The sequence below is a fragment of the Microcebus murinus genome, chromosome 19, assembly GCF_040939455.1.
Source record: "Microcebus murinus isolate Inina chromosome 19, M.murinus_Inina_mat1.0, whole genome shotgun sequence".
NCBI classification, from domain to species: domain Eukaryota; kingdom Metazoa; phylum Chordata; class Mammalia; order Primates; family Cheirogaleidae; genus Microcebus; species Microcebus murinus.
Genome location: NC_134122.1, coordinates 42,012,319 through 42,035,884, shown reverse-complemented (window position 1 = coordinate 42,035,884; position 23,566 = coordinate 42,012,319). Strand labels below are relative to the sequence as shown.

The window sequence follows — 23,566 nt, the reverse complement described above, 5'->3', positions numbered from 1 at the left end:
CTTCTATATGTAAAAAAAGGCAATATAATTCAAATAATTTAGTAAAATATTTGTTACAAATTTGACAAAAGTTAAATATCTTTCTTATTCCGATAACCCTTAAAATTTGATTTTTAAAACTCTATAAGCAAATTATATACATATATATGTATCAGAGCCCCAAGCTGAAGCCATTGGAAGATATATATATACACATATGTATATATATTTCCTTTAGGAACAAATTATTTAGTGAGTTAATGTATGAAATGCATATTTTTCTTGTAGAGAAAGAAATGCAAATTAAAATAAAATGGCATTTTTTGTGTCCACTCCAATAGCACAGGAAAAATTAATGATAGTGCCAATTAGAACAAGACGGGGTCTCTTAGACATCATTTGTGTTTGTGTAAATTATTACAGTCATCTGGAAAAGCGTAATGTATCAAGGATTGTAAAATATTTATAACCTATGATAGAGTAAATCTATTTATTAGAGTTTTTCTAGAGAATGAATTCAAAATATGAGAAAAGTTTTAGATGCATAAAGATAATGATTTCAGCATAATTCATCACAATAAATAATGGAAGGCAACCTCATACTAGCAGTCAAGGGATATTTGTGCTAACTATGATGGCTCATTAAATTTCATTCACTGAATTATGTTTCAAGTGGCCACTATGGCACTGTGTGTGTGTGTGTATGTTTGTGTGTATATGTGTATGTGTATAACATCACAAAATGGAAACTAATGTAGCTACTAAGTGATATTAGTAAGCCTATGTAATTTTTGTGTATATACCTATACATATAAAATATTGCAAAAGAAAGTACTGTTGAAAAGGTAGAAAATTGTTAATATATGCATGCTAATATTAGACATTTATAACATATACATAGAAATATTCATATGCATAATGATTATAGCTAGAGCCATGTTTCAGCATTCACAGGCAAAAATACTGGCTCAGAAAAGACAAAAATGCTAATACTGTTAGTGTCAGGCTGTAGTGATTTTCCCCTTCTCTATGTCCTGGACTGCTACAGTGTTATTAATTAATAATAAAAAATTGCAGAGGCCTTCTAAATTAGCGTTTTGCTTCCATCTTTTAGTATATTCCTTTTTATACTAATATTTGTAAGATCTAACATTGTACAATTCACTTTTAAGACTTGGGGTGTTTATTAAAAGAAAACAGATGCTAAAACTCTTGTTTAAATAATGGAAGTAATCTAATAGAGTGACGGAAGTTTTCAACCTTTAGGTGTGTGAAGGAAGAGCACGGCACCAGTAATTCTCTTTTTGTATAACAAACTAAAACTAAAACAAAATACAGCTGAAAAAATTCACACATATTTATATCTTATAGAAAGTAGAGATGTGTAATTCACATTTAAATGGGCAAAAAGTTATTTAGCAAGAAAACCAGTCAAAATCACAAACTGTTTAGAGTGTTGAAGGCTGCTTTGACAGGACAGAGCAGTAATTTCTGAGGCATAGGCGTCTTACAAATTCCTTTTAAAAATATTGTTTTTATTTTTAAAAATAAATGTTATTATGTATATGTAAGGTATATACCATGATGTAACGGGATACATATAGATAGTAAAATGGTTACTGTAGTGTGGCAAATTAACATATCCATCATTTCATGTAGTTACCATTTTTATTGCTTGTTTTTGTGACAAGGGTAGCTAAAATCTACTCATTTCGCAGGAATCCCAAATGTGGTACAGTTCTGTTAGCTGTAGTCATCATGCTGTTTAAAAATCATAATGTAGAAAAGAAATGAGTGGAAAGAACAGTTTAATTAATAAAAAGACTGTGTAATGGTTTGTATTTACAAAGGATACTCGTGACACTGACAAAAATCAGTGGAGTTTCCATATATCATCCAATTGTGAAAAAAAATTAACAGTAATTCGAGCTCATCCTCACTCCTGTCTTAAGAAACATAGAAATGCGAACTCCCTCCTCCCCACCACAGCAGTTACGTTGGTGGCCCCTACTTTTCCCTAGACAAGGACGGTCAGTCAATTAAAGGTGATGCTTAATTTTAAATTAGAATAGTTAATATTAAGCATCACCTTTAATGTTTCTTTTTGATAAACGTTCAGTAATTTGTAAATGACATAAAACCATGCCAATGAAAAATAGGAAAGAAAAATTAACAACTCTCCCTAGCCTAAATACACAGTGAATTACAGAATGTTCCTCTCATAGGGCCTAGCCTTTTTTAAGTGTTTGGAATGAAAGCTGATACTTGAATCTTGGCAAATTTTTGGTGAATATCTATGATCACAAAATTTTTATAAATTCAGAATTAAATTCCCCTGATATTTGCTCTGCCCAAAAATCAGATTACCATTATTAAGAATAAATCTAGGATCCTGCCTTTATCACTACGTCTTCCTATCAGCAGGCAGCAGCATGACTTGCAAGAAACTCTACATTTTAATTTAAAATTAAGAAAAGAAAAATGGGGATCTGGGGGGGAAATGAAGGTATATCTTTCGTATAATTTTCTGGCAGATAACATTCAAAACAATGATTTAAGAGGCATAATTCTTTTTCAGTATGAGAAAGGGAGAGATACATGTATTGATGGTCTCAGAGTTTTCAAGTAGCAGTGTCATACCAAAAAATGATCAATACTTGTGCACTGTAACTAATCCAGCTCTACAGAAACAAAAGGATTGATGGTCCCTTATGTCCCTGTTAGATCTATCAGCCAGTGACATTGTTCTCTGTCAGAGCTAACAGGCCATTCTCCACATATCTGCATGAATAGCGTTCTTGCATCTAACTTTGCTTTGTTTTCCTCAGTCCTGCTCATATCACAGTTTTGTGTGTCATGCACACACACACACACACACACACATACACACAAAATGTATTTATGTAATTTGGAAATGATACTTAATTAATCTGACCAGTGAATTAAAATGTAAAACCTGGCCTGGTCCAAAGCAATAAGAGCAGTGTAAGGGCTTCTGCTCGGTCTACCCAGGCTTGTTGGCACGATAAAATCCAAGCCACCTACAGCCAAGCAGAGACGATTACCACTTTGTCCTCCTTTACCAGACCTTAGTAAGTGAAGGTTGGGGAGCTCATGCCTCTCACACCTGTGGAAAGCCTTTCTTCTTCCATGGTTGGCACATGGATGCTAACCTTGCAGTGCGCCTTAGTTTCCCTGAAAGCCCCCAAACGGGAGCTGGTGGGCAGTCATCCAAGGTGCGCTGCTGGGGATGAGTCAGGTGAGCAATGGGCTGGGAGAGTCGTTTATCCAGGGTCAGGGTCTTGGTTTACCTGTTACACAGAGTTGCTGAGAGAAACAAAGGAGAGAGAGTGGACTTCACCGTCGGTTCTCTCTCTGCAGAAGGATGTGTTGAAATCGGATCTCATCGTGTGTGGGATCGCCGCCGTCCTCTCGTTTGCGGTCAGTGCCAGCACCGTGTTCCTGTCATTACGAGTATGTAACCCTTCCACTTTGCTCTCTCCCTGCCTCCTCATGCTCCTTAACAACAGAGCTGTCCTGGTGCCACAGGGTATGGACAAGATAGTTGAGTCAGAGGCAGAAAGCACAGTGCCTGTTGAGAGGGTTAAAACCTGTGTCCGTGTGCTGTGAACAGTTGTGTCCAAGACGTGATGTGGTCCACATCACAGATATGGTTTGGTGGCTCTACCCCGAGCCTCTGCCCCGTGTGGGGAGTTGTTCTGTTCGCGAGAGCAACAGCACGTCGTGTGGAACCCGCTGAGAGCACAGTTGGTAGTGAGAAGACGCTAGTGGTGCACGGCCCTGAGTAGAGAAGAGAGGTGTTTCCGTATTGGGGTGGGATGGAGATCGTGAAGCCAACGGGATGACTGGGACACAAGGTGCAGTTAGAAGAACAAAAGTGGAGAGCTCCAGAAGGCATTTCTGGCTTAGAGTTTTTATAGACACTTGCTGTCTCTATTAAAAAAGTATTGTACGTTGACAAGCTCCCCTTTCCATGAGGAAATGTATTGGCTGACGTTTGTAATTCTCCACCTCTCCTTAAAAGAGAGACGTAAAAATGCGTCCCGATGAGCAGAATTCTCTTGGCCTCTGGACTTCCACCGGCCACGTCTCCCTCCTTATCTTAGTGGCTCCCAGCACACGAACCAGTGTCGTGGTATGCGGAAGAAAATTTTAAGGGACTGAAACAAGAATGAGTCTGCTGTCTGCCCTCCACGAGGAGACAGGAGAAGGACTGTGGTGTTATGTATTATTCATAGGCAACACCCCCCCCCACCCTCCAGGCTAAATAACGAGAGTCTGCCCGTTTGTGTCGCAGCCGTTCCTCAGCATCGTGCTGTTTGCCCTGGCTGGCTCCGTGGGGTTCGTGACACATTACCTGCTCCCTCAGCTCCGCAAGCATCATCCCTGGATGTGGATTTCGCACCCCGTGCTGAAGAGCAAAGAGTATCATCAACGGGAACTGAGAGGTTAGTAGCATATCCCTCATTAAAAACAAAAACAAGAAAGCAGGGGCAGGTATATTTACACCAGAGAGTGTGCACAGCGATGTGAATGTGCTTGATGCCACAGAACTGTACCCCAAAACATGGTAAGTGGTGCATTGGGTCTGTTTTACCACAATAAAAAAAAAGTGTGTACCCTGGAGTGTATACGTGGTCCCAGATATTCTAGGCAACCAGAACAAGAAAGTTAAAGTAGGGTGAATTAGAAGTATGTTTTATAAACATGTTAATTGGCTGTTGGTATTGCAGAAAAATTAGCTTACATCATTCGGCCTTGAAGATTACGCTGTTTCAGCTTAAGTTGACTGGGGCCTAAGAGGAGCCCCAGGTGACCGTGGAGTCATTCTTTATAAAGTGCTAGGGAAGGAGCAGAGACTGACCATTCACCTTTAGGATCCCTGACCCCTCACATTTCCTTCAATTTGCTTTGTTCACCTGGACCTACACCTATATCTTATGCTTGATTGACTTAGCAGTTCCCGTGGTTGTCTCTCGCCACGGCCGACCGTGGAATAGCCTGGGAATCATGGCAATGCTGGAGCTTTAGATAAGAAATAGGTTTCTTCTAGATAAGAAGTCTCATAGGAATTTTTCTGCTAGGTTGTCCCTTGCTCTGCGGTTCTGTGCTCTGTGCTTGAATCGATGGGAGAAGGATGATTTATCCCCATTTTCAGACCTATCCAAGGTTGTCGGTCACCGATCGTCACTATGCTGTCTCATGTGCTGATTCTGCACAGAACTGTTTAGCCCACTGAGCCTACTCAGTTGTCCAGTGAGTTATCTAGCCGTCTCTATGTCCAGACACAAAGGTACACGAGGGGCGCCAAGGTTTGCCGACTCAAAGGAAGATTCACGGAAAGGGGGGGAATCATTAAGAAAATGAAGGTGCAAAAGTCACTGAAGATGCTGTCCGGAATAGAGAGTGTTTCTTCTGGGTGGGTCTGAGGGGCTGACTTAATTGGAAACAGCCGAAGGAGGAAAACCGTGGCTTGTTTAGCGGGGAAATGTGGCCTCGTGGGCCTGCTGCCAGCATAGGATGTAGAAGTGCAGGAAGGCAACTCAGACGGCCCTTCCCACGGAGACTTACTCTTCTCATCTTCAACATGAGGGCTCACTTAAGGAACAAGCTGCATAATGTATTTTTTAATGTTCTGTGTAATTTTTTTTTTTTGAGACAGAGTCTCACTTTGTTGCCCAGGCTAGAGTGAGTGCCATGGCGTCAGCCTAGCTCATAGCAACCTCAAACTTCTGGGCTCAAGTGATCCTCCTGCCTCAGCCTCCGGAGTAGCTGGGACTACAGGCATGCGCCACCATGCCCGGCTATTTTTTTCTATATATATTAGTTGGCCAATTAATTTCTTTCTATTTATAGTAGAGACGGGGTCTTGCTCTTGCTCAGGCTGGTTTCGAACTCCAGACCTCGAGCAATCCGCCCGCCTCGGCCTCCCAGAGTGCTAGGATTACAGGCGTGAGCACAGCGCCCGGCCTGTTCTGTGTAATTTTAAGTGCTACTTAAATGCAAATTATTTTCCGTGTTATAAAAACTAAAAGAAGATAGACCAAGAATAGTTCCATTTGTGGTGGAAATAGTTCCAGGACACAAATAGTTCCATTTGTGTTCGTTTGTGTGTTTCACAGCTCACTTGTAGAGAAAGATCCCTACCCTAACAGGTGCCTGCTTGTGGAGTCATAGAAGAGCCCGATGAAAAAAGCACAGTTTCTACTTCTGCAGTGTGAAGGCCACATTTTCCTTTCATTTAAAACCCTGTGGAAAGACTAAGTTTTGGTGGAATGAGTGGAGTGCTTTGAGGTTTATTATTTTGACATTACAGATAAGTTCGTTCATGGAGATTTGAGGTAAAAACTTTAACTTGAGGATCTGCTTATCTATCTCATCTATATCTATAACTGTATTTGTATCTACCTAGAACTAGATGTAAATCTGTATCTTTACCTGGACCTATACCTAGACCTTTGCCTACACCTATACTGATACCTATCTCCATACTTTTACCTTTACCTAAACATTTATCTCTGTTTCTTTACTTATGGCTACATCTGTACCTTTACAAGTACCTATAGCTGTACCAGTACCCATATCTATATCTTTACCTTTACTTATATCTATGCCTTTATCTTTACCTATACCCACGACTTTATACCTATAGCAATATCCATCTCTATAGCTTTGCCTTTGCCTATATCTACACCTACATCTATACCTTTGCCTACACCTATACCTGTACCTACACCTGTACCTACAGCTATACCTGTACCTGTGCCCAAGCGTACACCTATATTCATACCTATATATTTAAACACCTTCGAGTGGGGAAAGAGAACTTGTCTTATCGAAGGAGAAGAAAATGACACAGATTGGGCTCCGTTCATTGTGGCACTGTAGGGTGCGGAATTCAACAATGAAAGATCAGAATGGGCAGTTGACAATTGGGATTATGTGTGTATGTGATTGTTTCCTCCCATGCCCCAAATCTAATAGAACCCTATTTAAACTAGGATCATTTACCTACTTTCACCCTGCATGGCCTTTTTAGTACAAGATTCAAGAACAGGTAAAGTGAGCATGTTTGTGTGTCTGGCTCCCCCTCAGGTGGGGCAGGCTGGGCCTCTGTGTGTGCCATTGATGCAGGTCATGAGACGTCACGCCTGCTTACAGGCTCAGCAGAGGCCGTGTGCGTGTTTCTCGCTAGCCTACACTAGCTGTTCGTAAACAGCCTGAAAGCTAGCCTAGAGCCACAGGTTTGACAAGTTAGGTACTTACCGATCAAAATGATTTCATTTCAAAATTATGTGTGTTGGAAGGAAAATCCAAAGACACAAAATTTAAAATATGGTTGTGTGAAGTGATTTCAGCTGAGTTACCATTCTGGTACCATTGCTATCCTGAATTTCCTTTGCTTCCTGGCCTTCTATCTTTTAGGGATTTGACTTTTCGTTTCTTCCACCAGCAACAAAACATGCATAGAAAACTCAGGCCAGTCATGCAACTTTCCGCATTAAAGCTATGCTCCAGTCTTTTTCTTACAGGAGCACAGAATATTGTCACTAGGAAACAAGGTGGGGCAGAGCAGGACTACCAAGTGTGTAGCATGCCACTGCTGGGACTCAGTGGTTCCAGAGCAGACATCACTAACTGAGAAGAGTCCTAGAACTGGGTCCATGGCAGACATTCCTAATCAATTGGAACTGGTTCATAAGTTGAGGCATATGTGCTGTCCCTGTCTTGGACATTATATCATCCTATCCTACTCTTTTACACAGGGAGAAACTGAAGCCTAGCCAAGTCCAGGGATGTAAGTTGGGTCCCACTGATTTTATGGCCAGTGAGTGAGTAGAGCCTGGGTCATCTCACTTATATCCAGCCTAGTGTTCTTTCTGTTACTTGTGCTAATCTCAGTCCGGGTGGGCAGATGATGCACACTCTGAGTGCGGCTCCCAGGCTGTTTCTGCAGTCACTGTTACCCAGAGGAGCCGCATGACTACAGCTACAGAAGGTCCTGTGAAGTATAACCTGCCATGTTCTCATGCTAACACTATAAGGCTTTGAAACAGACTCACCACAATGAATTCTGGGCATTCTTGGGGTTTGTCAAACACACCACACTCTCTCCTTCTGCTCTCCTTGCTGTTCCCTTGACTTCCTCCAGCTTCACCAGTTGAACACCAGGCTGCTTATCCTTCAAGTCTCTGTTTAAAACCAGTCCTCACGGGAGTCTCTCCCTGACTACCTAAACCTGATTAGCTTCCCCACTGCTCCCTGAGCCTCTCTTCTGTGACATTCACCACCTGTAACTGCTAGTGTCTAAGGTAGACTGTGAGCTCCATGTCCACTGTGCGTGCTGGTTCTCCAGTGCTCCCCGTGGTGCCTGGTGTAGAGGAGGCTCACAAGGCATGCTTGCTAAACTGCACTTAATTTCAATGTTAGCACTTTATCATCACATCGTATTCACTGGAACAAACTTTAAACTTGGTGTACGTACTTTCTTTTCTGCAAACTTTGAACATGTATTTCTGTGAGGTAGAATGTAGAGATACCAAATTGATTTTGTTTTGTCTTGTTTTGTTTTTGAGACAGAGTCTCACTTTGTTGCCCAGGCTAGCGTGAGTGCCGTAGCGTCAGCCTAGCTCACAGCAACCTCAATCTCCTGGGCTCAAGCGATCCTCCTGCCTCAGCCTTCCGAGTAGCTGGGACTACTGGCATGCGCCACCATGCCCATCTAATTTATATATATATATATATTAGTTGGCCAATTAATTTCTTTCTATTTATAGTAGACACGGGTCTCACTCTTGCTCAGGTTGGTTTCGAACTCCTGACCTCACAATCCGCCCGCCTCAGCCTCCCAGAGAGCTAGGATTACAGACGTGAGCCACCACACCCGGCCATCAAATTGATTTTGATATAAAATTCAGACCATGATAAATGGAAATAGGTATTACAACTGAAGTTAAAGACTGCAAATTTTTTAGTCAATTTCAGTCTTTACCACTGAGACTAATTTATTTAAAGCAAACTTTATTCCATCCTAACCCCAATACGCTATTTCACCAGTATTTGGGCTAAAGGGATAATCAAATGAATCATGGTGGTCATGTGGGCATTACTGAGTTATCAATGGGTATGTGTGAAGTTGGTCTTTTTATAAAAATAATTTTCCATGTTTTCTACCAATCTAAGTTAATAATGCTGAACTTGACAGAGTAGACAGCACTACAGACAGCCCAAAATTAGTCTAGTATGAAATTTCCAAGACTAAATGTTAAAGGAACACTGTAATTTTAGAAAACAAAAGAAACCTATTTTCCTAAATTATGATGATGATTCCAGACAAATGACTTCATCAATTGACCCCTCTTTTAAAACACCAAAAACTTGGATCTGTTTGGAAAAGTTGTTTCATCTAAAAACTTTCTAGAGGAATTATGTTATTTAGGAATACAAATAAAGAGGCTGAGTCACACTTTCACATGGTCCTCCAAGGTAAACTTACCATAATATTTCAATTCTTGGATTTTAAGCATTTAAGAAAAATTGAAGTGATCTGATTTGATTACTTCATTGTTACCATAAAAATGAGTTTTAATGGAGTTCAAAGAGATCGAGACAAAGTATAAGTACATTATCGGAATTCACTTGTAGACTTGTTTGTTCACTCAGGAAGTGTTTATGAGTGTACTATTCATTCTTTCAAAAAATAATTATTGAGTCTCTACATGATGCCAACCCTGTGAGCCAGCAACACAGGAATGACTAAGATGTGCTTTCTGTCGTCAAAGAGCTTCTGATCTGGTAAATAAACCTATGGCTGTGACACAATGGAAGAGTCTTGATTTCTGCACACCCAGAAATGTGGGGCATGGTGCTATGTTCAGCCCTGCAGGAAATACAAAGAAGTAGAAGCATAGACTCTGAGTGAGAAGCTTACAACTAATTTCATGTTTCATTGGTTAAGCATTTCCAATTGGTTGGATATGCATATAAAATAAAAAATATATGGAGCTACATAATTAAATGTTGAGTTGATATCTACTGCATGATAGGTATTCAGTAAATATTGATTACCTGTGTATAGTACTGAAAAACTTGCTGGTTACTGAAAACTTAAGCTATAATTTTTGGGTACATTAGAATAAATGAATAAAGGATTATATAAATTATAAAACCCATCAATTGAAAATCTCATTTACATCATAATTTGAAAAAGTTCATTAGTATAAAGCTAATTCTCCAATGAGTTCCAAATTTATAATTCTCAAATGAGATTTACTTTGCATTTTAGCAAATCTCTTCTATCGATTTACAGATAGACTGGTTTCTGCATGTGATAGATATATTCTGAAAGATACTGTTTTCTCTAATATGTTTTTCATTTATATCAAAGTAATACTTTGGCCTGGGTGTGGTGGCTCATGCCTGTAATCCTAGCACTCTGGGAGGCCGAGGCGGGCTAATTGCTCAAGGTCAGGAGGTCGAAGCCAGGCTGAGCAAGAGCAAGACCCTGTCTCTACTATAAATAGAAAGAAATTAATTGGCCAACTAATATATATATATAGAGAGAAAATTAGCCAGGCATGGTGGCGCATGCCTGTAGTCCCAGCTACTTGGGAGGCTGAGGCAGAAGGATTGCTTGAGCCCAGGAGTTTGAGGTTGCTTTGAACTAGGCTAATGCCACGGCACTCACTCTAGCCTGGGCAACAAAGGTAGAGACTAGTTTTTTGAGACTCTGTCTCAAAAAAAGAAAAAAAAAAAGTAATACTTTGACGTTAAAAATCAAATAGAACAAGTTGTGATGAGAAGCAGCAGACTCCTGTCAACTCTACTTTCCCACCCCATCTCTGATTCCCCTTATCCAGAAAAAATTACCTCCTAGTCTTTAGGTATCTCTTCTGGTATTTACCATAATTCTTATAAGTAACAATCATGTACTTGTTCTGCTACTTCTTGATGTTTTAGATTTGTTTACTACTGACTTTCTGTTATAAAAGACAAGGATTTATCTCTCTCTCTCTTTTTTTCCCTTATGCATTAATATTTTCTCTTTTCCTTTTCTCCCAAAATAGTTTTAATATTTTTGTTGAACATATACTCAGGGCTTTTTGGGTTTTCTTTTTTGGTAACTATTAAGTCTATATATTATTCACTTCTGAATCCAGTAATATAACATGATTAGATTTTTATTCAAATGTTTATTTTTATATTTGCTAGCTATGTAAATACCTATGTAAAATATCTATGTAAAATATCTCTCTTTCCAGTTTTCCACACAGACAAACATATCAGATAATCAAGTAGCTCCGTCCTCCCTCCCAGGACCCCTCCTGGAACCTGCTGCAACCTTTCTTTCTTTACTCTCTCTTTGGGAATGCTGTATATCCTTTAGTCATTCTAGAGAAGGAATGCATGAGAAAGAAACTTTATCTCTTCTGTCTCAAAGTGTTTTATTCTGCTTGGCACTAAATGGACATTTTGTTGGTACTGTGTAGCCTGTCTGGTTGTAAACATTTTTCTTTCAGAATTCTAAGGCATTATTCCATTGTCTTCCAGCTCCCACTGCTGCTGTTGAAAAGTCTGATATTTTTCTGACTCTCGATCCTTTATATGTGGCTAGGTTTTCATCTATAGAAAGTTTTGGGGAGTTTTAGGGGAAAATTACAGTGTCATGGCCCAGAAAGCAGGCTTTTGGACAAGTCTGGGTGGGATCAAATCCTGGCTCTTTCACATAGTCACTGCACTTAGCCATCATGATTCAATTTTGTCGTTGGTAATTGGGGCTTACTGGGGATTAATATTAAATTAATTAACATCAGAAATGTAAAGCCTGTAGCATAGTCCTTTGCAGGCAAGAAACTCTCCATAAGTGCATCCTTCTCCTCTTCCCCAGGGTTCTGATATCTCATCATTTTGCACCTTTGTGTCTCTTTTCATGCATTCTGCTATGCAATTGGGGGTCTTTTATAATCTGGATGTACGTGTCTTACAGTTTTAAAATTTTTGTAAATAGGTGATAGTACTATTTGAATAACCTATTTCACAGAATTTCCATAGTGATTAAATCAAACCTTATAATATATGTAAAAATCTTTTGAAGGGTATATAGTGCTAGTTAAAAGAATGTATCTGATTTCAGAACATAAGGGCTTTATGTTGGGGTTCTTGGGTGGGAAGGTCTCATCTTTGCCATAGCTGGGGAAGAAGAATATACTCCTTGCCATCCTCTTTTCCCTCCACCTAAAAAATGATGCTGCATTCTAACAAGTATGAGGTGATAAAAAAAAAAAAAATGATGCTGCTTTTGGGAGGTAGTTAGAAACTAGGAAAGTTTTCCAAAGCCTCTTTAATTCAAAATGACTAAAATAGTTTGAAACATGAACTGAACTAGTATTAGCAGAATAATATAGTCATCATCTGCTGCGATGTTTGTATGCAAAAGTACATTTCACATGCTAAGTGACTTAGAGCTGATCTTTTAAAAAAATAGCTTGTCAATTGGAAGCCTGCTTTGTTAATTATTCTACCTGTGGCTGTTATTTGCCTGCACCTTCTCTTCCCCTCATTTCTCTGCCTCTCTGCTAGGCACTGCTCACACTCTGGCTGATCTCTGCAGTCCTCTGGGAACCTTATCTTCCTGTGTCAGTCTCTATGAGGCAGGAGGTGGCAGCAGGAGATCGGTAATGAAGCCAGGCTCACACTGCGGCAGGCAAAAGGAAAAGTGAAATCTAGGCACCTCTGCTTGAAGTGGGAGGAGGCAGAGGGAGGTCTGGAAAAGCACAGGCTAACCGCAGCCAGCAGTGAGAAGGACGGGGCTTGGAGACAGAGCTCAATGGTCAGGTGCCAGCCTCAGACTCTAGCCCTCCAGCAAGCCACAGAGTGTCCAGTGAGTGCCCGCTGGGATTCTCCCTAAACTGCTGACAAACCTAATGCAATGTGGAAATAAAATGAATGGTCAGTAGTTGAAGGAATATTAAAAAAATAACCTACAAATCAGGAAGTTTTAATATATAGCACATAATATGTGCAGGACAGCCCTGCAGTGGCTTGGGCTGTGTTGGCGCAACATGCATGGGAAAGGGTAGAGAAGGCATTTTGGCAAATGATGCCAGTTCTCAGCTGCAGTCAGTGCAGCTGCTGTGGTGAGTTTTGACTCAGTCTACCTAAGGTAGATCTGTTGAACTCTTATCTGAAGTAGCTTAACCCTCATAGCACTTCGTGATAGGATAGTATAAGGAGATGTTATGGGGGAAAAAAAGGGTGTTTTAAAGTAATCTTATAATTTAAATGATCTACGAATCGTGCTTCACATAGGGGAGGATTTCTGATTTTCTGCGTTGGGCATTTGTTGAGAGCCTGCTGCACACGAGGCACTGCGCTGGGTATTGAGGCTGCAAAAGTAGACACGGAATCCTCAGTCTTGGCAAGATGGTGGTTCTAACAGGAAGAGCCTTGTGTCACGTGGCCCTGGGGAGAACATTTGAAATTTTCTCCTAGCCGTCTTCATGTGAAAATGTTCACTTAAAACTTCTTCATGTGAAAAATGCATAAATGGTTTCATTCGTTTTTTCAGTTTTAAATATCATGTTTGGTGTTAATCGAGGACCTTTCTGTCAAGAAGAAAAAGCCCTTGATCACACAGCAAAGAGTTTTTCTGCAAAGAGTTTCTCCCTCTATTTGAGGAAACGTGGGAAACATTTTTATTCCCACTGAACTAATGAGAAAAGTCAGTGAGATGGTTTTGGGGAAATGGGCTGAACATTTATTTTAAAAAAAAATAAGTTAGACTTTGTATCAAATGAATTTCCAGATGTATTAAAGATATAAAATGTTTTAGAAAATGAAGGAAGAAGAAAGAAAGAAACCATAATAGTACTGTAAGAAAATGTAGGTCAAGTTATATAATCTTGGTTGTGGGGAAGAGAAAAAGAATTTTCTAAGCATGATGCTTAGAAGTAAAAACCCACTAAGGAAACAAAGGAACATTTTTATTCCTTGAAAAATGTGAACTTTAATATTCTGATTCCCTAATATTGCTTTTCCCCACCTTGTATTTCTTTGAGAAGTTTATGATGATGTTGAACCTGGCAATGTTTATTAATTCATTCAAAAATATTTATAGAATACCCATCTCATGCCGGGGACTGTGTAGGGTGCTGGGGCATTGGAGAGTGGTACCTTCTGCAAAAACAGAATGCTTTGACCTGGGGTAAACACCGTACCACTACAAAACAGGCAGTGCACACTCTGGGGAAGCTCCAGCTTCTCCTCAGTCTCCTCTACCACATGTCTTCTTCCATTAATTAAGCTATGAATGAATCAGTTGATCAGGTGTGGTGTTTGACATTTACTGCATGACTTCTGTGGACAAAGGCCAGTGCTAAATGCCAACTATGACTGAGAAAGATGGCCCTGGCCTTGCTGGCTGTAATTGCAACCTTCTGGAGAGCCGGCCGTCAATAATGCAGATTAAGGCACGATGAAGGGAGTGTATAGGGGGCTACAAGGAAGTACAGAAGGGTTCCTTGAGGAAGTGACATTTAGATCGAAGCCTGACAAAGAAGGAGGGGTAGCCCTCAAAGTGGAAGACAAGGGTTCCAGGCATGGGAAGAAGCCATGGGTGGCCCTGAGTTAGCTTATTTGAGGAATGGAAAAGTCAGGGACCACGGGTTTATCCTAAGGAGAGTTCAGTAGCTTTAAGGAGCAGGGCGATGTGGTTTCCTAAACATTTAAGAATGATCACCCTCAATTCATGCTACGGGTTTTGGAAGTGCAGCTTATTTGTGGAAAATATAAATAACACATGTACATGTTAGTGCTAAGGATTTTGCAGTCTGAGATTTGGTCCAGCAGGAAAGATGAGAGTGAGAAAATAGCAATTGTCTATAATAAGGGTATGCTAACAGCACAGATGTGTTCATGCCACTTTGCAGGGTCTCCCTGTCTTGGGTGCTGCAAGGATGACCAGGGCTAGCTGATGTGAGCTGCACCCCTATTAAAACGAGTCTGGCCCCTATTCAGCAGGAAGCCCGGTATCCTTGCAATTTAAATCATAATTCAAGATTTGAATTGGTGAATATTGTCCTCCTAAAGCTAAAAACATACTGAGAATTTCTGATTAACTTTTAATTATTGAGCAGTTATTTTAGTAGCATAAAGCATCTAAATAAAACACAGCCTGAAAACCCTTTACAAAATGTAAAGCTTTCAATCGTAATGAGTCACATATAAACTTGTAAATGGCACAATTAGTTTACATTCTTTTTCTCAAGGGCCTAATATTCCAGAGACAAGAGAAATAATAATTCAAAAGGAATGTCTTTTTATGGTCTCTTTACATATTCAGGACATTAGAGAAAGGCAGTTATAAAATATTATTGCAAAGATTTTTTTTAACTTTATATGAACACTGAAACAATCTGTGGACTTGGAAATATATTTAATATGTTATTGCATTTGCAAAGTTTCCTAATAAAGCTTTTATGACTGTCCTATAAGAAAGGATTAAATTTAGTCTTTGAGAAATCAAAATTCTGGACTTACACTTATGTTTTAAGCTTCTTTCTACATTATTATCCATCTTTCAATTTTTCCCCCTCTGCCTCTAACTATAAACATTCAGTATGAATTTCATGTATCTGTTAAACATCTTCTTTTTCTAGAGATTGAAGCATGTCATTAACATAAATTACTGACTTTGGGTAGAATGATTCTATGATAAATAAGAATTAAAAGGAACTTATTTATTTTCTGTCAATATGCAGGGTCAACAGAACCTGGAGTCAAAGGTTTGGACTTGGTGATCTCTGAGATTTTCTGTCTGCTCTGTCATTCCTAGATATCTATTTTAACTCCTTTTCTACACCCTTTCTTATCCTTGCTTTGGCTAAGTGTTATATCGAACACCCACAAGGACAACTGTGCCTTGGGATGAATCTTTACCTAAATTTTTTTTTCCCTTAGCAGACAATGTGTATACCTGTGCTTCCTGGTGTGTACACAGTGTAAGCCCATTTGCTGTCCTCTCATCTAGAGACTGAGAATTAATCAGTGGAAGGCATGTGGCAGCCTTTATATTCATTTAGATGGCAGCGGTGGCCACTTTCATATCCCTTGCAGCACCTTGGGTAGTAAACTGGAGCTGAATTATGCAGTTCAACCTGGCTTCTAACTCAGTCTTTTTGTGTGACTGCAAGTGTTCTATTAAAAAAAATAGTAAAGATTTTTGTAATTTATGAATGAACTGGTTTCTAGTTCTCTCCAAGTTCTTTTTTCATTCAAAAGTCCAACTTAGAGCTCCTTTATAGCTCTCATCTTGCTTTGCTTGTAACTGAAGACTGAGTTTTCATCTCTTAAAGAGGCGGGGCCTCAGTCTCCATACATGTTACCATGGCTATATTCAATGCAGTGAATACAGCCAACACGCTTTTGTAGAGTCGGCAACAGAATGGAGCTTACCTCCCAATCTTCCGAAAAACGAAATGTCTTAATCACTTGCCTTAAAGTTGTGTTGATGATATACAAGTGACCCTGGAACAACAGGAGCTGGAACTGCATGAGTCCACTTATACACAGATGTTTTCCAATAAAAGTTAACACTGAGTGTGCCTTCCTGTCCTCTCCTGCCTCCCCCTCAACCCCCTCCACCTCTGCCACCCCCGAGACAGCAAGACCAACCCCTCCTCTCCCTCCTCCTCGGCCTATTCAAATTGAAGATGAGGAAGATGAAGACCCTTGTAATGATCCACTTCTGCTTAATGAATAGTAAATATATTTCTCTTCTGTATAATTTTCTTAATAACATTTTCTTTTTTCTAGCTTACTTTGTTGTAAGAATGCAGTATGTGATACACAAAATGTACTAAACGTGTTAGTCAACTGTTCATGTTACTGGCAAGACCTCTGGTCTACAGTAGGCTGTTAGTAGTTAAGTTTTGGGGAAGTCGATAGTTAAACTCGGATTTTCAGTGTGCTGGCACTGCTGGCCCCGTGTTGTTCAAGGGTCAACGGCAGTTTCACACACTTGCACAAACACATCCTAGGTAGCTCAGACAGTGAAAGTCTCACTGAACAAGTAATTTCACTCTCAAATATTTGGAAAGGCAAGGATAGTGACTTCAGAGCTTATTAGTAGCTTCTATTTTGTTTGAAGATTCATTGCTTTATGTGTTTCTGGGATGAGTAAACTGAAATTCTTACGGAAAACCTTTGTTATTAGGATCTGCAGTAAATCCTTGTAGGCTGCCATGGGATTGTGCCCCTCCACTCAAATCCGTCTGTCTCTACTCACCATAAAATATAATTTTCTAAAAGTAAATGTGACAAGATTTTGAAAATCTGGCTTTTCTCCCCCTATCTAAGTGGTGCCCAGGCTATTCTACAGTGATGAGCCGCTCAAACGTTTCTTTTAATTCACATGTTTTCTAACAGCACTAGGAGATAATGGCTTATATTTCTCTTCATTTACCTTTTTTTACAGGAATCCGGCTAAGGTTGTCATGTCTTTCTGAATTGGTGACAAATGTTGATAGAACTCTGTAAATGTGTTTTTATAATGTATTTTTATTGCATTTGATGTGATGGCCTCAATCTGACACCGTTGATCTCTTATAAATTGAGAAATCAGAAAAGATAATTGTGTATAGAAGGAAACCAAATCGTAACCAATTGTACTTTATAAAAGGTAAAAATAGGAAGTGTCATTTAATATGCTATGGGTAGAGAGTTTTTTGTTTTGTGATCAAAAAAGTAATTCCAAAAGGGGGCTGCCTTTTCTTAGTTCCTCTGTTTGATTTAATTATCCAAAATTCTCTCAACCATTAGAAAATGATAAGATAATAAACAGATATCCACTTTTCCCCAGCTCTCTGCCAGGCACTCTGCTAGGTACTTGAAGCACTAAACCAAATAAGACATAGCACCTACCCTTGAAAAACTCAGCATCTAGTAGGAAGCTTAATTTTTAAATGAGTAATTATTCTATGTTGTAACATTTACTAAAATTGTAGAACTCACAGTGTACAGTGATGGCATGAAGGAAGAACATTCTTTTCCTTGAAACTAGGAGTAATACAGGTTGAGTGTCTCTCATCCAAAATGCTTGAACCAAAAGTGTTTTGGATTTGGGATTTTTTTTATTGTGGATCGTGATCATTTCCCTTGAGTGTCGTATTGATGCTCCAAAAGTTTTAGATTTTGAAGCATTTTGGATTTTAGGTTTTCAGATTTGAGATGCTCAACCTGCACATACAGAACCTTGGCTCAGAGTCTGGCAGACCCCTAATGGGTACTCAATATATGGCTCTGTGGTAGAGCACCAGAGGGGGGATGTAGTGGGCTCCACCTGCAAGCAGGCAGAAAGAGGGTGTGTGGTTTATAAAGAGTTTAAGAACAATAATAATGCCAATTAGAAGTTACTCCTGGGTGGTCGCGGTGGCTCACGCCTGTAATCCTAGCTCTCTGGGAGGCCGAGACGGGCGGATTGCTCAAGATCAGGAGTTCGAAACCAGCCTGAGCAAGAGCGAGACCTCGTCTCTACTATAAATAGAAAGAAATTAATTGGCCAACTAATATATATAGAAAAAATTAGCCGGGCATGGTGGCGCATGCCTGTAGTCCCAGCTACTCAGGAGGCTGAGGCAGGAGGATCGCTTGAGCCCAGGAGATTGAGGTGGCTGTGAACTAGGCTGACGCCACGGCACTCACTCTAGCCTGGGCAACAAAGCAATACTGTCTCAAAAAAAAAAAAGAAAAAAAAAGAAGTTACTCCTTTTTATTGTCACCATGTACTGACAAGTCTAAACAGTGCCAGTGGTAAATTCTCCTCCCACCAGAATGGATGCTTAGGATGTCCTGCCCCCCAGGCAGCCACTATATTGGGAGCAGAGGGGCCAGGGGGTCCTTAAATCTCCAGAAGGCAAGATGCCAGGTCCTGTAAAGAGATCAGGAGTTTCTCAAGCAGGAAATACTGAAGGACATTCCAGGAATGCACTCAGCACATACAGAGGCATATACAACGTCATGGTTCAGTGTAGTGCAAGGGGAAATATAAGTTATCAATAAACGGTGGCACCTAACTTACACTATACACAGATCTACATGCGAAAGATAAAGCAATAAAAGTACTAAAGAGAACACAGGCGAATGTAGTCATGAAACATGTAAGAACACAGTCATGATATTTCTCTCTTAGCACAACACTAAATGCCCTAAAAAGAGAAAACAAGTGAGGTGTTAGAACATGTTAAAATTATGTATTTAGGCTGGGTGTGGTGGCTCACGCCAGTAATCCTAGCACTATGGGAGGCCGAGGCCAGAGGATTGCCTGAGTTCAGGAGTTCAAGACCAGCCTGAGCAAGAGCAAGACCCTGTTTCTATCAAAAATAGAAAAAACACTAGCTGGGCATGGTGGTGCACACCTGTAGTCCCAGCTATTTGGGAGGCTGAGGCAGGAGGATCACTTGGGCCCAGGAGTTTGAGGTTGCAGTGAGCTGTGATAACACTACTGTACTCTAGCCGGGGTGACAGAGTGAGACTGTGTCTCAAAAAAAATATATATATATACATTTCTTTTTTTAAAAAGGTACTATAGTGTTAAGACAGTGGAAAGCAAACCATAAAATAGGAGAAGATTTTCTCAATATACATACTGGTCAAAGACTCATACCAAGGATGTTTAAGGAACTCCAAAAAATCACTAAGGAAAATACACATAATCCAATAGGGAGAAGACCCAGACAACAGAGACAGACATGTAGAACCACTTCACAAAAGTGTATATCCAAATGGCCAGTAAACATATGAAAAGGTACTCAACTGCATTAGTCATCAGGGAAATGTAAAATAAAACCATAATTTGATAGCACTCTACTCCTACCAGCGTGGCAAAAATGAAAAGGAGAGAAAGTGTTTTGGCAAGGGCATGGAACAAATAAAAGGAACTCTATTACACTGTTCGTGGGAGTATAAATTGGCATGATACCTTTGGAAAATTGTTTGGCGTTTATCTACTAAAGCTTTCTGTAAGCACATCTAATAACCTAGCATTTCCGCACTTAGTTGGGTACTCCATATAAATGTGCACATGTATCTACCAGAAGATGTATATAACAGTGTTTATAGCAGCACTCTTCATAATGACATAAACTAGATACTAACCAAATGTTCTTCAACAGTAGACTGGAAAAATAAACTGCATATATTCACGTAATAGATTACTGTACAGCAATAAGAATGAATGAACTACAGCTACACAGACAAATGTTCATGGAGCTCACAAACATAATGTTGAACAAAAGACACAAAAGAATAGTAGGCAAAGCTGAACAATGGTGTCTGGGGCTAGGCAGTGGTTACCGTGTGGGCCAATGACTAAGCAGGCATGGGGTGCTTTGAGGGTGATTATTAATCTAGGTGCTAGGGACACAGTTCTGTGTGTATGATTCGTGCATATTTTTGTGCATAAGAAGTTAAATGAAAGGTTTTAAAGAATCCAGTATGGCTCATTCAAGTAACTAGGTGTAGTTCAGTGTAGAATGAAAGTGGAAAGCTGACAGAACACAACTCCAGAGGGTTACAGAGTGGCAGATCGTGGAATGCCTTATATGCATAAGGTACTTGGAACGTACAGATAGGGACAGTAGTGAACTATTAAAAGCTATTAGCAATAGAAATACCATGGTCAGATTTATCTTTTAAATAGCTCTTTAGTGGCAACAGGGCAGAAAAACAGCTGGAGTACAAAGAAGCTGGAATTAAGTAGATCATTCATTCATTAACTCAGCAAATATTAGTTGAGGGACTACTATGTCAACACTGGGGATACCAGCAGTGAACAAGAAAAGTCCTTGTGCTTGTGGAGCTTGCACTCCACAAGGGGAAAGCGGACAATAAATAAACCACGAATAAATACATAAGATGTCAAACCGAGATATGTTTTATCAAGGGAAAATAAATTTGAGTAAAGAAATAGTGAAGGGATGAGGCTGTTGTAGATGTGGAGGTCAGAGTAGGTCCCCCTGAGGACGTGCCACTGGAGCAGAGCCCTGCACGGCATAACAGTGAGCCTGAAATATGTTCGGAGAAGGTTCCAGGTAGAATGAACACCAGATGCAAAGCTCCAAAAAGGGAACAAAGGCATATTTAATATTCAAGGAGTACCACTGAGGCCAGCAGGCTGGATGACAGGGAGTAAAGCAGAAAATGATTGGAAAAAGACTGAGAAAATAACAAAGCACCAAATCATTTAGGCTCTTCCAAGACATGGATTAGACTTTAGACTTGAGATTTTCTTGAGGAGCGAGAGGAGGCTAAATATCATAGCAGATACTCCCAAATATCAGTGGTTTAATACTATAAACACGTCTTTTTTGTTCGTGCAAAGTCCAATGGGGATTTGGTCAAAACATTCTTCTGTGACTGTGCCTTGCACAGTGGAGGGCCATAGTGACTTAGGGACCAGGCTTCTTCCGTCTTGTGGACCCATCATGTTGTGGTCTCAAGGTCAACGTTGAATCCTAACATCCTTGCGTGAGGTCGCAGAGGGAGGAAGCAGCATGGAGGATCATGCACTCAGCACTCAGCCACCTGAGCCTGGGAAGGACACATAGTGTCTGCTCTCATTTGTGTTGGCAAGAATGAGTTGCAGGGTCCCCCTCTATATAGGAATGACCGAGAAATGTAACCCCCAGCTAGGCAGCCACTTGCCAGCATCAGCTCCACACTGGCTCTTGTTTCTCAAAGTACTGCCTGAGGTCCAGCAGTCTCCACGTCACCTGGAAGCTCCTTAGAAATGCAGAATGTCTGGCTCCACTTCAGATCTGCTGGCCAGACTCTGCATTTTACCAAGTGATTTATTTGCATGTCACTGATCTAGGACAGTGTTTTTCAGCCTCGCCCCTAGGTGATTCCAACGTGCAGCTCTGGGTAAGAAGAACTGATGTAGGATGACTCCAAGGTATATTGCTTGTGTAGCTAAGTGAATGCAAGAATGTATGAAGAAGAGAAGGTATGTTGAGGTTGACAAAGTTCACTTTTTGACATGTTGTATTTGAAGGCTCCTCTGGGACATCAGATGAAGCTATTCAATTGAATATTTGGGTCTACAGTCCAGGAGACTATTACAGATTTGAGTGTCATCAGTGTGGTAGTAATAATCAAAGTTATGAATGTTGAAGACATCAGGTCAAGAAAATGAGAAAACTAATGAAGAAGGAGAAGGAAAGCAAACGACCGGGAGTACAGGCAGAGGAGCCTACAGAGGAAATGGGAGAAGAGTGTGAAAGGCGTGAGCACGGCAAGGGACAGTGGGATGGGGAAGCTGAGGACAGAGAGAGCTTTAAAAAGAAGGAAGGACCAATGACGTTTCATGCCTCAGAAAGGCCCAGTAAGATACACTGCGAAGCATCAGTTATTCGGCAGTCAGGAGGTCCCCAGGGGCCTTGTCCTGTGCAGTTCGGGACAGGAGTAGTGACAAATGCCCAGGGGTAGAAGTTTCAGCAGCAAGTAGGAGATGTGGAAATGGGACCATGAGATATTGACAAGCTTTCCAAGAATCTTGGCTGTGCAAAAAAACACAAAGTGAGCCCTAGAGGGAGATGGCAGAGTGGAAGGTGAGTTTTTCACACAGAGGAGACTGGGGTGTGGCTATTTGCTCAATATGGCAGAGGCATGGGATCCAGGGCTTCCTTGGGGCTCGGCCGCAGGAGGAGCCAGAAGGTGGTTGTGAACGTAGATGGGAGGGAATTTGTGCCTCGTAGACTCCATGTTCTCTAGGAAGTAGGGAGGGGTCAGAGTCATTTGCTGGGAGGGAATGGGGGAAGGGTCTTGAAATTTTTTTTCAATTTTTATATACTTTTACAAAAGATTAAAATCCTTTAATCTGTATGTAAAAGGTATACTATACCTAGATTTTATTAGTTATGTATAAAAATTCATTCATTGTGAAACAACACATTTCCAGATCTATTCCAGAAAATATTACACATTGTCCATTTAACCCAAAGTTAAATTTCTACCCAAACATCCTTACTTTTTGAACTTTGTACTCCTCCTGCTCTTCCTCCCTGTTTCATTTGTCAGTAAAACGTCTTTTTATTTTTATCTTGATAATTTCCCATTGTATCTCTCTTCTATTATTATTATTATTATTAGTTGATTATTGGGGTTTTTGTTCTTATAAAACTTTATTTCCCATATCATGAAGAGCTTTCACTCTAACCATTCTCATCATTCTTACTCCATTTGAAGGAATTCTTTTCAAGTAAGATTTTTGAATGCCAAACCTCTCTTCATATTTTTAGTCAAATGAAGGTAGTTTCTGTGTTTTCGGGTTATAGGGATAATATATCCTTATATAGAAATATAAGCTATATAAGAGGCAAATATAAAATGCAACCAAAATGTTTGTACTCTCATATTTTCTTGAAATAAAATATTACAAATAATGTGAATCCTCCCCAAACTAAAAAGTACTTAAAATTGGATTGGATTCTAGAACTAAAACCCCTAAAAAAGGAGCATTAATGAAAAAATTAGTGAAATCCAAATAAAATCTTAAGTTTGGTTTTTTAAA

General features: G+C 40.1%; 1 protein-coding gene across 3 annotated transcripts in view; it reads left to right on the top strand.

The window, feature by feature from the left end:
• The window catches only part of PCNX2 (pecanex 2), a 264,024-nt gene that overhangs the window by 107,654 nt on the left and 132,804 nt on the right, over positions 1–23,566 (top strand). For 2 of the 3 annotated variants that reach the window (XM_012738242.3, XM_012738240.3), the window contains exons 18-19: positions 3,361–3,453; positions 4,298–4,448. In XM_012738242.3, coding sequence (XP_012593696.2) covers positions 3,361–3,453; positions 4,298–4,448 — 244 coding nt within the window. The remainder of the gene's footprint in view (positions 1–3,360; positions 3,454–4,297; positions 4,449–23,566) is intronic. The other variant, XM_075995467.1, reaches the window with a different exon arrangement.